Below are 15,842 nucleotides of genomic sequence, written 5' to 3'. Positions count from 1 at the left end.
TATATATATATATATTTTGCTGCCATATAATGTACTTAGTAAAAAAATAATAGTACAATATTATTATTGAAATACATAAATTGTTTTAATTACTTACCAAAAAAATCGTATTATAATTTTAACGTTCAGTAAACGAGTTTATATATTAAAATCCTAGTGGTATCATTTTGAAATCGACCAATCACATTTATTTATGGTCATGTGACCCTATAGTGTGATGTGTGACAAAGTAACTAGAAAATATTGTGGTGCATTGATAAATGATGAAATATTATGCATAAATATTTTTTTGATTGAATTGTGTGTATATTACTTTTGAAAATTGCATCATCGTAATCTATATTGATTACAAAAAAAATAATAATTTGCGCCGTTAGTATTATTATAAATTTTTTAATGTAATAAATAAAACTTAATATGAAAAATATATGGTTTTACTATTATTTAGTTTTCATTATTTTCTGAGAAAAAAAGCGCTTCTTAGTTTATCCTGAAATGTATTCTTCCAATTTCTGATTTATGGTAGTTAATGGAAAAAAATATTTTTATTCTAATTAGTAAAAAAACTTTTAGATTGGGTTTATGTATTGCTAGTAATAATAATTGTTAGTATTTGACTGCGTAACTTCTCTGATTCGATGCGATGAAGTAATGAATCAAATTAATATAGATGTAATTTTCTTTTTTTAATGTTTTTCTGTAAAACAAAAACTCATACCTCTCGAAAAAATTGGAATATTACACTAGAAAAATCTGTATGCATGTTTAATTTGACATTTCTTATGATTGAATAAATCTTTTATTACCCAACTTAATGCCAAATGGTAGTTCCATGGGTTATACCTTGCCTTACATGCATCCTCTTAGTCTTTGTACATTCAACATTGTCAACAGTATCATTTGTTAGTATTAAAATAAATAAAAAATGTCAAAATAAAGTACAGTATCTGATGAAAAAATGCATAATTTTCTTTGTTAAAAAAACTATATTTTCCCTATTGTATAAAATACTAATTAACATTTTTTAAAAAAAAGAAGAAAAAATAATTCCAAGACCAACTTTTTCCAAATAAACTGGTAATCAAATGAGTTACGAAAATAAATTTAACACAATTAACTAATAAATATTCATTAACTACTTAAATATGCTCCCACCTGAAATTTTTACATCATGATGGCTAACATGTCTATCACTAACTCCACTAAGACTTGCTGTTTTCCTCTTGTCTCTAGTATAGTGTTTATAACTAGGTGATGTATCACAACCTATAATAAACACTACATAATGACTGAATGCCAGTGTTGCCCCTCCATCATAACTTCAAACGATTCATACTAGAAAATTAAAATAACATGCTTTTAAGAGAACTAAATTAAAATATAAAAATGATATATATTACAACTTTTCACGGCAGATCAACTGTCTTAGGAGTAAATACAACATTATGAAATGAACATAAAATACTAATGACTAAAGTGAAAAATAATAAACCAACTCTCAGAGGTCACTGGTTAAAAAATATTGTCCTTGGGATGGGTAAGTATTGACTACATTATTATTTAGCAGGTAGTAATCACAGAAATAAATATAATCTAAAATTGACAGTAAAAGTCATATCCAGAACATGAAATTGAAAGTATGAGGATGTCAATAATTATCCTCAATTTAGTTATATTTTTTGCTTATTTTGGTAGTATTGTCGTGTTGCGTAGATAACGAATGCGTGGTTTAATTGTTGTTATGTCTGTGGAGGTTTGATGCTGCTAGGTTAGTTTCATTATTGCTGCCCTGCCGTTAACGATGCCTGTTCCGCTTTCTATTTGCACCAAAGAAGAGCAACGTTCAATGATCCGTTTTTTGTGGTCAGAAGGTGTATCAGGGGCCGAAATTCATCGAAGACTTTCGGTACAGAACGAAAACAGTGTGTTGCCGCAACGGAATGTCTACGAATGGATTGAAAAATTAAAAAATGGTCGCACAAGTGTTACGCACGACGAAGGAGCCGCACTACCGTTTACCGCCACAAATGAGGAAAACATTGAGCGTGCACGTGACACGGTTTTCTTAGACAGACGAGTAACTGTTGATGAAGTGGCACATCGTCTGCAAATTAGTCACGGTTCTGCCTACGAAACATCCACAACAGACTTGGGTTTCATAAAGTCTGTGCAAGATGGGTCCCAAAACAACTCACACAGTTGCATAAACAAACGCGCTTGGACATCTGCCAAAAACATTTGGATCGCTATGATAACGAACGGGATATCTTATTGGACAGAATCATCACTGGTGACGAAACACCGATCCATCATTACGAGCTGAAGAGTAAACGGTAGACTATGGAATGGAAACATCCAAATTCGCCCTGCAAAAAAAAATTCAAGACCCAACCGTCCGCAGGAAAACTGATGCTTACGGTTTTTTAGAACTCACAAGGCCCAGTACTGGAATATTATGAGGAAAGGGGCACGACAATAAACAGTGCGATGCTTACTGTCGAGCTGAAGCCTACAATTCGAAGCAAATGCCGAGGACTGCTGTCGAAAAGTGTTGAGTTGTTGCACGACAATGCCCGTCCACATATTGCTGCCCACACAGCTGAAACGCTTCAGAAACTCAACTTTGAAGTACTGGCTCATCCTCTGTATAGTCCTGATCTTGCCCATTCTGACTACCACTTGTTTGGTCCATTCAAAGAGATATTTAGGGTAAACAGTGAAAGAGGCGGTGCATTCCTGGTTCGCAGGTCAACTGAAAACCTTCTTTTATGAGGGTATCAGGAAGCTTGTGCAACGATGGACCAAATGCGTTGAAATGCAAGGGGACTATGTTGAAAAATGATGAACATGCAAATTTCCTATTTGTATTGCAATAAAATTTATAACTACATTGCGAATAATAATTAACTTACCCTCATATGATAAATTATAATTTTTTTGTGCAAAAAATGGTATGGTCACTAGTTATTAAAATGCTGACAGGAAACAGTAAACTGTACTCAGTAATTTTAACTTTTGGTAATTATAGGAGCTGGGGATTCATTAAAATTTCTTCACTGGTAGCTATTAGCAATTGTACCCCCAGGCTGCTACATACTGGGACATTCAAGGTACTGCATAACCATTAGTAATAAGGGATGCAATTTATCTTCACAATATCAGAATAAATTTATTACGTTCTAATTACAACAAAATGTTAAAATAAATCTATTTTGTAGCATCAAATAAAAAAAAATAAGTTATTTTGGAGAAAATGTTAATGATGTTGCAGAAGAGACTACACATGTAACTCATGGTGCACAGCTGTCTATCCACCTCATGGAACACTCTGTGAGTGAAAAATTTTATTGGTCCAACTTATGCATTGTAAAACATTATATTTTTCCGAATAAAGTAATTTTACGTGTGTTGCACTGTAATATTATTAATAATTGAATTTATTAATAATTTTTTTAAAAATTTTTTAAAATTTAGATTTAAAAAAAATATAATAATAATAATATAATATATAATAATAAATAATAATTGAATATAATAATATATAAATATATATTGTATAGATTAAAGTTCCACTTACCAACAATTTTTAAGATTGTTTATATTAATTGTTTAATTAATTTTCTTGCTTAGAAAATTAATTCTAAAAATATGTATATTTTAAAAAGATGTTATGTGAAGTTACTTAGCCATTCTGCTGTCCTATATTGATCATGGCAATTGGATCCCACAATTGTTCCAAGAGTTAATACAACATTAACTGTTAACAGTTAATACAACATAGAGCTGATCATAAATTCAGTCCTTTTTCATTATTTTGTCATAAGATTTTAGTTTATAATTAATGTTGTAATTATTATTTTGTAATGTTAAATGTCACAGATTGTTATGATGGTCTTTTATCACTAATAAATTTCATCAGCATGTGAAATCAAAATGAGAATTATTTTACTTAGGTGATCTATAGATCTCAGTTTATAGATATAGGTATCAGTTTATTTACTTGGTTTTAGCCATTGAAACATATTTCCCTTACACCACACTTTAAATTTTAGGATATTACTTCCTGATCCCTTGAACCATTATTAGGTGCTGTGGAATCTTCAGGTTGTAAGAATACAAGGTCTGTAAATAAAGTAATGAGACCAGTTTTTTTTTGGCAGCCAAAGTGGTAACACTATAAAGCTACTAGTAAACATATGGCTATATGAGCAGCTGATTTATATTAGTTATTAATATTTTTAGTCTATTGTAGCCATGTGAGATGTAAATAAATTTTTTGTGAAACGAGTTTTTGTTGTGCATTACAGAAATGAGTGATACTATTTATGAGCAATCAAGTTTTGTGTTAAACTTGGTGAGAATGCTACTGAAACGTTTTCAAAATTGAAAAGAGCGTATGCAGATGATGCTCTGTCACAAGCCCAACTTTTTAGGTGGTTTAAAGCATTTTCAGATGTCCGGCAATCAGTTGCGAACGATCCACACTCTGGAAGACAATTAATGTCAAAAAGTGATGACAATATTGAGTGAATCAGAGACTTGATACGGTACGACCGGCGATTTACTGTCAGAATGGTTACAAAACAATTTAATTTCAACCATACCACAGTCCATCAAATTTTGACAAACGAATTTGACATGAAGAAAGGTTTGTGCAAAATTGGACTCAAAATAGCTCATTGTTGAACAGGAAAAAAATAGGGTGGAAGTGTGTCGCGATCCTCTTGGAAGATTTAAAACTGAACCTGATTTTCTAAAAAATCTTAATACTGGGGATGAGTCTTGGATATTTGAGTACGACCAAGAAATAAAACACTAGAGCAAGGAGTGGCACACTTCAAACTCACCATGTCCCAAAAAAACAAAAATGAGAAAATCAAAACCATGCTAATTTGTTTCTTCGATAATATTGGCATTGTCCATAAGGAGTTTTTGCCTACAGGACATATTGTAAATCAATATTTTTACCGAAAAATTCTTGAAAGACTGCGGAAACGAGTTGGCCATGTGAGACCAGCCATCAAAGACGACTGAATGTTGCATCATGACAATGCACCTTGTCAAACTTAATGAGTTTTTGGCAAAGAAAAACATTCCTGTAGTTCCTTAACTACCTTATTCATCTGACTTGAGTCCCTGCTTTACTGTTCCTGACTTTAAAATAACACCTCAAAGGAGCCCATTTTAGAACAATAGAAAACATTTAAAAAAATGTAACCGACCACCTGAAAGATGTTCCAGTTTCTGAGTTCCAACTGCTATGAAGAAGAGTTCCAACGGTTTGAAGTGTTGCTTGGCTTCCCAAGGAAACTATTTCGAAGGTAATGTTCATCATGCATAATAGGATTATAAAAATAAGATTTTCTGAACCAGTATATTTTATTAAGGACCCCTTACATTATTATATTTTGTTGTTTATGTTTATTCTTTTGTAAGATATATTTAACAACTTAATATATCTTTTAAGGTAATATAAGTTTTTTAATTTTTTATTGCTTTTTACTGTTCGTCTTTATTTATTAAATAAAACAATTGCAGTCCAAAACGATGAAATTGTCTAAAAAAAGAATTAAAAAATATTAAGTATTATATCTTATAGTTCATTGTGGCTTCTAGTGGGATGTTTAGTGCTTAGATTAAAAATGTAATAAGTTGTCATTTAGAGACCACAAATTTTGTTAACTATTTTGTATAAAATGTTAAATGAAAGTATTGGTTTAATGGTTTATTTATTATTTTTATTTAGAAGGATATAGAGCCTTAGTGTATTTCTTTAGGCCATATATTTTTCTTTAAAAAATAATATATATGTTAATTTTAATAAATAAAAAGTTTCTTGCATGAGGAAAATTAATGAAATTTATGATTTTTAATAGAGAACAGAAAAATATGTTGTTAAAGGGATAAGAATTTTGTATTATCAAATGTAACTTGTGGTAGTTTTACTTGAGGATAGATTTTGTAATTTATCTAATTTCTAGTAAGACAAATTCTTCTGGGTTTTTTATTTGTATATATTTTACATTTAATATTTTGTTTATTTTAGATTTTAATAAAAATATGCATTTGCCAAATAAAAAAATACTTTAATAAGTTGTAATAATAAGTTGCATTGTAAAATAAGTTGCAAAATTATTAGTAAACATTAGTAAAAATGTTTACTAAAATATTTATTAATAAACATTTTTACTAATAATGGCTATTATGTTAAATTCACATTATTTTTTTTTGGAAAAATTATTATATGAAAGTTAATGTAACTTAATGTAGCAGTTAATATAGTAATTATCAGCAATGAAACAGTAATGATTTCAGAGATGTACGGGTTACTTCTCTATTTTCATATAATTTAAACCTTATTCTAAAACATTAATAAAAGAAAACAATGCATTTATTATCTTAAATTTGGTATCCTAGCATCATTATTTTTAGAATTAATATTTGTGGTAAAGAAAATTTTGCTTAAAAAGTCTATCAACCCAAAATTATTAAATAGATCCATTAAATCCATTCAATGGATTCTTTTAAGCTGGATGACCAATTTAAAACTGGTCTTATCATTATAAATCCTTTTATCCCTGGCTTGACGAAAACAAACGGTGAGTAGTAGCTTATATGTATACATATATACTTACTTACTGCCATGGCCATGAATACTGTAGTTGGTGGCTGGCCTTGCTGACATGCTTTCTTAATTTCTCTTGACCTATGCATCCTCCACAGCAAGTTCCATCCTTCATACTTTCATCCCACTATCTCTTTTATGCATTTACAACACTGTAGCTAAGATTTGTAAGATACATAAAACATTCTAAAAACATTTTTGTAAAGATCTCAAAACATTCTATAATCAGAACATTCCTGCTTGTCTGCCTTCTTGTCAACAGGTATAATTGTGGCTTCCTTCCATTCCTGTGTAGTGGTTTCTTTCTCCCATATTTCTGAAAAAGTAGTCTGAGTGTCAAGGAGGCTATTGTGTTTCCTCTTACCTTTAGAGCTTTTGCTACAATGCCATCTCCTCCTAGACCCCAGTTGTTTTTTAATTCTAATATTGCTTTTCTGATTTCATCTAAAGTAGAAGGTGGAACTGAAGGTTGTTCAGTATGACCCTAGACATTCTTCCTCTTGATTTTTTAGGCAATTCTTCTTTTGACTGCAAAACCCACTCTCCCTTTGTACAAACCTGAGTTATTCCTACTGTAGTATATGATATATTCCTTAGTATTGATTTTTCCTGTGAAGGACTATCTGATTTCTTGTAAGAAGGTCCATATGTAGCTTTCAAATTTTTCCACCAGTATAATGCTGCTTATGTTCAGACATTCCGTATTCCAAATCTCAAGGTTTTTTGACAAATCTACTTTATATCCTATTGTCGCTGTCCATTTTCCGAGGCATTGGTTGATGTTTTGTAACCTGTTTTTTTCTGAGGTGGGTTGTCGGCCTGACCCACAACCTTCACATTACCTTGAAGCCCTTGAGGCCTTGAAACCCAGCTTCAGGTTATCTTCCTTTAGCCTTCCTCATCAGTGCCAAGCCACCTAAAAAGGTGCTTCCCCCTTTGTCTATACCTTTGCTTCCGTATCACTGGAGCAAGAAGTATGGAACTTCCACTACTTGGCAGAGAAGTTTACTCTGTCTAGTGTCAACCATTTGCAAGGGGTACTTATATATATTTTACATTAATATTAATCATTCATTGTTCACAAATGATTTTTTTTATTATACTGTTGTAAAAATTCATTAATTTTTCACTCAGTAATTTTTTGCAGTTTTTGTTTTGTTTGCTAAAAAACAAAGACTGTTTAATATTGTGGAGCATAAATGAATAGTTTAAAATATGAAAAGGAAAGAATGCTTATTTGTGGTGTAATTTAAAGTTCAAATTTTTGAATTGTGTAATAGTGAAATCTGAATACCTTAAATATCTGCGAGCAGCAAACAATTCAAGCACCAACATATTATTGGGTGTGGAATTAAGGTATTCTGTATTATGGAAGTAATCAGAGTTGAAATACTACTACATAGTTAAAATATTTAAAAAAAAAAGTTGTTTATTAGCCATGCAAATTGTTAATCTTAATCTAAACAGATCTTACTAATAAAACAGATGTCAAGAAATAAATCTTGACACATTATCTAAATCATTTTTCATGGCACTTTTATAGTATACGTCACCTATCTCTAATTTTTTTCATAATTATAATACACTAATGCCATTTTAAATAATACATTTCAGCCCAGTTTTTGATCACAGATTGGTTTGTTTTACAGAAATATTCATGCTGAAACTGTTAACAACACATCTATTTGTGTGTGCATTCATATTTGTTAGAAAACAATCACTAATTTGACTAAATACTGATTCCAGATTGATTGGAAATGTTTGCACAATTAGAGATTTTATATTTATTGCTCCAAAGCAAACTGTTGCTTAAAGTAAACATAGTTTTTAGGCACAATCTATACACCACTATTTATCTTACTAAATTACCATTGTTACTTTTATAATCCTGATTGTTCCAAACATGGATAAGCGACTCATTAATACTTAAAAATTATAATTTGTACAACTCTTTGCCTCTAATTAGGATGGAAAATAATTTTGAATTTGATAACATGTAATAAGAGATTCATTAACTTAATTGCTAAAGTAAAGAAAACCCTATGCAATTTTGTGGTCTGTTAAGACATAAAGCTTAGGAAAAAAGGAACAACAAAGTAAATGTTCTTAAAAGTAATGTATTCTTAAATAAATAAATAATGTTCTATGTACATTATGTAGGTAGGTAAATGAAATGCTAAGTTGTAAAACACATTTGTGCATTTTTTACATTGATTTCAATTTTGCACTGGCCACTGCTCGCTTCACAAGTTTTGACAATTAAAACTATTAAAATACATTGTCTACATTATTTTATCTATATTCTTCATTTAGTACAATATGAGAGACTTTAGGTTTAATATCAAAATTTACCATACCATTAATATCAAAAGTTACCATTTAGGTTACATGTCTATGGATTTACAATAATTCTTTTCATAAGTAGAATTCACGCATTATTTTATCTGATTAGTATTGATAAATATTTTTCAGTTATTGTGTAAATGAACACAACTCTTTCAACAGCTACTCTTAAAAATCATAAACACAGAATGTTGGATTCTATTTTTTTATATAAAATGTCAGTTTTATGTGTGATAAATATGAATATTTATATCCATTTACATCCACTTTTGATAGTATTTGAAAATCTGTTGAATAGATAATTTATTTAGTGCAAAATAATAATACAATTGCAATTATATGTATGATATAATGAATATAATAATTAATAATCAACCTTTTGGGGTTTGATTTTAAGCAGTATTTCTGTTAATCAGTTTTTTCAGAAGGCAATTGTAATAATTCTGTTTTGCATTATTAATTGAAAAAAAAAAAAAAATTAAGACTTATTTTGATTTCAATTTTTTTTATTGCCCCATATGCATGTAGTTCACTCTTTTAATCACAATAATGTGAAATTATTGATTTTTACTACATCCATTTTATTTTTAAGTTTTTATGTTTGACAAGCATGAGAATAAATTGACACTTATTCGTTAGTTTATTCTTAGATTAGATAGATTATTCATTAAATTTTTTTTTATACTTTATTTTTGAATATCTTAGTATGGACAGGCACAACCTTGGGTTATTTCAAAGTTAATTCTATTCTAACATGCCCAAATAGTAAAATTAATTTTTACTCAGTGCTGGGTAGACTTAGGCTTAGTTTTTTATTTTTTTTTATTTGTGGTATATGTAATTAATAAATGGTTAAAAGAGTTATTTCAATTGACATGTTTTATGTCAAGCTGAGCTTGGTTGATTGTGTAATTTCAGCTAATAATAAAATAAACTGTACAAAAAAAGAATATTTATATAAAAGACTATTTATTGAAAGTGAGTTAATACATCGGAAAATGTATTATACAAATTTTCAATCTGATTTTCTTGAATTTTAATGCAAAAATAAATTTAATATCAGAATGAAAAAACATGTCATTATACTATAAAAATCCAATACTAAGCAACAGTGACACTAATACATTTGGTATAAAATATGTTATCTCGTGAAACATGTCTGAATTATAAGAGGAACTTAATCTTCAAAAAATAGAAATTAAATCTGTTTATTTACTGAAGAAAGGCTTGAACAAAAAAATGGTCATATTAAAAACTTAGTACTTCTTTTTAAGTCAAAAATAAAAAAATCCTCTTCAAAAGGATATATGCTTGTTTAGAGTACATAAATACAGTGGGATATATGTAAAACTAAAGTTGTAAAAATATTAACATCAGCACTGATTAGTAGAAGTGAAATTTTACCTACCCAATTATTATATACTGATTACAATATTTTATATTTTTAGAAATATTAATAAATTATTTGTGATAAGTTCTACAAACATTAATATATCTAATATTTTTTTTTTGGATATTCACCTTTAAAGAAAGCAGATAAGTTGTATAAAATTTATTAGCTGAAAATAAATAAACCAAAACTAATTTAAATTTCTTTTCTTATTGAGAAAGTTGTATTTGTTGATGAGAGACTAAAATGAAACAAAAAAATTGCATACATTTACCAAAATTAGAATTTTTTAAACTGGAAATTTAGAGTACTTTTGGACTGTGGGTTAAATGTGAAAATCAGCCAGTAAATTTAATTAACCAGTTTTCATAAGAATATCCATACGACTATTAGTTGGAACTGCACTTCGGATGTACAAAACTGAAAAAAATTCATTCGGTAAGAGAACCTTCCTAAAGTGTAAAAAAAGGGTAATTGTATTTAACATACTACTTTTTTTACACTCTTTTTGGTTCTTTTCCTCTTTTGTGTAGAATTTTTTACTTAATTAGTTTATACAGTTATAACATATTAGGTTACATTATTGTAATTAAAATAATTGTAGTAATAATTGTAATTACATAATTGTAGTAAAATAGTATTAACTGTAGTAAATTCTACTTCATGAATATATGTTATATTTTGTTTAAAGGTGGTGTTACACAAATGAAAATTTTCAATTTTATTTGAAAAATTAAGATTACATTAAAAAAAATAAAAAAAATTGAATATAATATTACCATTATCTTCGTATAAATTTAGTTATTCCTAGGCATCATTAAAATGATGCTTAAGAATTGTTACTTAGGTGACATTCACGACAAAGTGGTAGTATCTCTGCTTCTCATCTGAAAAGTCAGGCTTAGTAAAATTCTCTGCTGTAAAATTCATTCTCTAACTGAAAATAATTAAAAAATATAGGAAACTACCTCCTCTCAAACTTTCATTATCTGTTAATTTTTCTAAATAGAGAAACGTATAGATTTTGTTCACATTTTGAACTTATTTTTATTCAATTATATTTTTCTTATAGTAGATTTTTTTGTTTGTCATTATAGTTCATTTAACAGGTACAGTGAATATTTATATATTTTTTATTTCTTATTTATTTTTACATTAGATGTCAGGCTTTGTCGAATGTGGATAGATAAATTAATTCACTGTGCTTCAAATGAACGTCAGTTACGTAATGTTTATTTAGAACAGCTATGTAGACATTCACAACAACAAATATTAGGACCACCTTTTAATTGTCCACCAAGTGAAGGTCCTCTTCAGACTATTCCTGAACAGTTTTTAATAATGCAGGTATGATTATTATTATTATTATTGTTATAAAATATGATTCATTTATTGATGTTCTGTTATAAATTTCTATAGTAAACTACACAATACAATTAGTGCAGCAATAAATATTGTTAAAATATATTGGTATTCTGGGTTCAATTTTTAACTGTTAATAAAATTCTCATACTAAAAATAAATAAAAATTCCTTCATACTTGATATTCAGATTTCCTTTTAGGCAAATAAGAGGATGTAGAACCAGGTGTTATGGCTGATGCCATGTTGATGCCAATACTGAAGCAGGAACCAACAATTAATTCTGAAGATTTTTTTATTAGACCTTTAACATTTTCTGTTTATATGAAAATGAGCTAGTTAATAATTTTTAAATAAAGTAATTAGTTAACTGTACAAATTTAAATGTATGCTTAATGTAAATTACCAGTAGAAGTAATGTTATACTAAAAATGATTTTTGTACTAAAATGATATTGTTTATGAATTAATCAAGTATTTTTGTTTTTGAAGGAATATACTTTACAACACAGTAGTTATAAACCTCTGAGAATAAATTTTCACTCGTCATGTAGTGAATTAGTCACAACTGAATTAAGATTTATTTTCATTTTACATTAATTGATGGCAATACTGTTTACCATTATCCTAACTAGTCAAATGTTTCTTTTTATTTTCAAAACTGTTTAGCTTGTTTACATGTAATGTACCTGGTGAAGTTGGTACTAGCACTATGAAGTTCCTGGGGCATGTGTGAATTTTCTTCATAAAATATATTTTTTGGAATCCATTAAAAGTAAAAGTTAATGGGTTTAAAATCTGGAGAATGAAGTGTTAAAATGCATGCTAAAATTTTTATTACTGATACCTTATTTATGAACTATATTGGAAGATTGTACAAGGTTTGATAAAAAAATAATGAGAATTTTTAATTTTTTCTAAAAGTATTTGTTTTTTTTCAATGTTAATCTTGTCTCCTTTAAAGTAGACCTCCTGTGATATTATACGCTTAGCCAATATTTCCAGTTTGAAAAACAGTGGTGAAATGCTTCTTTGGGTATTGCCTTGAGATTTCGTCTTTATCTCATTTATTGTTGAAAAAAATTGTCCCTTGTGTCCTTTTAAGTGCTAGAATGTCCAGACATTGCATCATCTTCACTGTTATTAGGGCATTCTGAAAGCATTTGTATCACTCAAACTTGTGGTTGTAGTATAACATTGTCACCAAAGGTCTTCTTTAACATTTTAAATGCTTAGGTGCACTTAATTACATTTTTAACACAAAATTTCAGACAAATTCCCTGATCTGACATTTCACCAGACAAAAATTGCAAGACAGTAAAGTATCTCTTGGTTTTACGCTCACCAAACACAAACTAAGCATTCCAGTTGGCTGAGAATTAACACATACATCACTGACAGTACTACCAATATAGAGAAAAAAAAATCAACTCAACTGACAAGATATAGGGTGTGCAATTAAAGAATTCTTGTCACTTTTTGATCAGACCTCCTATATATTATGGTGACATCTCGTGGCATTGCTAGTTAATTTCAGCTTCAATTAATCTGCTATGAGAAAAAGAAGATAAAGAATAAGTGTACAATAATGAGGAAAATTTATTGTTTTATTGAAGAACATGGAATATGTTTTCATTTTTTTTAAATTATCATTCATTCTCCAGTTTTTTGTCAAACAAAGAAATTTCATGTATGGCATCTGGTTTTTCAAATGTCCACAATTGTATTTTACTGGGTTTATGTAAACTTGATATTGCCAGATAAAGTAGTAAAGTAGATGATCAGAAAAGCAAGCTGTACTCTAAATACAAGATAAGTCTGTCCCTTAGATTCAGTTTGTACACAGAAGAAGTAGTATAACAATAGAAGAAACAGTTTAAAAGTTGTATAACTAATCAAGGATGGAAAATAAAGATGTTAAGCTCTCAGATGATGATTTAATTTGGCAGAAACTGAAAATAAGAAATATTGTATGCTAGCAAAGAACTTCAGTTTAAAAATAAATATAATGAAATATGAAATAAAAGATGATAATGAGGAATTAAAACATTAAATTAGGGGAACACTATATACCAGAAGTGGGAGAATTTTATTTAAGTAGAAAAATTATAAAGTTATACTGACATTAAACTCTATTAATACAAACAAGGAGAGCTTTAATAAAAAAAATTATGTTATTAAAAATTACAGATTTGAGGATTAAAAATTATTGAAAATATTTTTTCATGGATAAGAAAAAGAAACAAAAACGTATAAAAGCTTTTAAACATGTTACAGAAAGGTGCTGAAAGTTAGGTTCAATGAAATATAAAATAAAAAAGTCTTAAGATATGTAGGAAAAGAGACAGATTATGGTGGAATCTTATAAAGAGACAAACAAGGAAAGCATTTCCTCGTTTAAACAAGGTTGGTAGGCCATATATTAATATAAGTTAATATAATTAACTTATATAGTTAACTTTATATAGTTAATATAATTTGGTAGTAGAGAGATGTATAAATAATAAAAACTTTAAAACTGAAATGTGAATCACAGATTACAACAGATATAGCACATAGTGATGATTAAGATTAAAAAAACATTAAATCACTTAATGAATGGAAGATGTTGAAATTAAAAGGCTAGCGCAGAATAGAAAAGCTCAAGAATGGCATCAATCTGTCAGTTAATTTCATGACTTCAAATAATAAATAACTAACATAAGTAAAAATATTCATCATCTATAGAGAATATATCAAGATTATTACTATAATTGTCTCTCTGAAAGCTTAGTTTTTATATTTTAAATGTTATACATGCTTTAATGGTAATTTATATTTGTTATACGGCTAATTCTCTACAGGGGAAACAATATTAATTTTTTTGAACAGCTTTGTATCCGGTTGGAATCCTGTTATTTTCTGATTGATCAGTTTTTGCATAGATTTAGAGATGTTATCAAATAGCATGAGATAAATTCAACAAGTCTTCATCAATAACTATTGATGGCCTTCATTACTGTCTAGTATCATGAAATGATCCAATCTTCCTAAACCTCTATTAATGTGCGTATATTATATTGATGTAGTGTATGAAAAAAAATTATCATGATGCTGTGTAAAAATAAATATTTAACTGTGTTCATATTAATAATCGCTTAATGTATAAAAATAAATTATCATGATGCTGTGTAAAAATAAATATTTAACTGTGTTCATATTAATAATCGCTTAATGTATGAAAATACACAACTATTAAAAATCAGTCATTTGAAACGAGACAATTCATTCCTACTACTGATGATTGTCAATGAATCAAGAGATACAAATATTACATTGTCAATTTAATATATTCATGTTCTACAAAAAGAATGTAGTTTAATAATAACATAGAAATAATGTTGTGGTATAATACTTATGGATTAATTAATGTTTTTATTAATTAATTAATTAACGGCGTTGTCATTTAATGAAGGAATTAGCAGTAAAATAAAGTATGACTGTGTATAACCAATTTATTTCCTCTAATTTATTCACTGACAATATTTCATTATGTGATTTTTTTCTAGTTTTCAATTAGGCAGATATTTTAAACTGATAACCAAAAGGTAATCATATTAATAAACATATGTAAATATGGTATTTGTCTGTCCAAAACCAAAGTCGAGGCTGTTTTATTTTTTTGAAAGCTTATTTTGGTGTTATATTTAAATTTATTCTTTAAAGAAGATAAAACAAAAAGTATGTGTTTTTTGAGACAGGGTGTAGTATTGGACAGGTCAGTTACTTCAACAGTAACATCCCAAACTGAAGGTGAAACGACTTCGTGGAGCGATGTAACAAGTATTTTAACTTCATCTTCATATCAACAAGATCCATCAGGTGATGAAGCTCAACCTATTAGAAAAGTTGTTTCAACTACATCTACTAGGACAGAAACTGTTGTATCTGAAAATACACATCGCGTATGTTTTGAACACTACAATAATTCACAAAGTTCACAAAATAGAAGAAAGAATCAGCCTAAATTTAAAAAACAAACTTGTGATCCAAATGAAGAATTTTTTAAGGTATTTATTTTGTAGTATTATAGATTAGTTGAAATTTATAAATATTAATTGTAAAATAAGTGCATTTTAAATTTT

At 28.3% G+C, this 15,842-nt stretch overlaps 1 protein-coding gene across 1 annotated transcript in view; it reads left to right on the top strand.

Annotated features, from left to right (window-relative positions):
• Positions 1 to 7,008: 7,008 nt before the first annotated feature.
• The window catches only part of LOC142330455 (uncharacterized), a 29,737-nt gene continuing 20,903 nt past the window's right edge, over positions 7,009 to 15,842 (top strand). The window contains exons 1-3 of the mRNA XM_075375695.1: positions 7,009 to 7,093; positions 11,518 to 11,705; positions 15,459 to 15,767. Coding sequence (XP_075231810.1) covers positions 7,009 to 7,093; positions 11,518 to 11,705; positions 15,459 to 15,767 — 582 coding nt within the window. The remainder of the gene's footprint in view (positions 7,094 to 11,517; positions 11,706 to 15,458; positions 15,768 to 15,842) is intronic.

The sequence above is a fragment of the Lycorma delicatula genome, chromosome 9 (assembly GCF_047948215.1).
Source record: "Lycorma delicatula isolate Av1 chromosome 9, ASM4794821v1, whole genome shotgun sequence".
NCBI lineage: Eukaryota > Metazoa > Arthropoda > Insecta > Hemiptera > Fulgoridae > Lycorma > Lycorma delicatula.
This window is presented reverse-complemented; position numbering and strand designations above follow the sequence as displayed.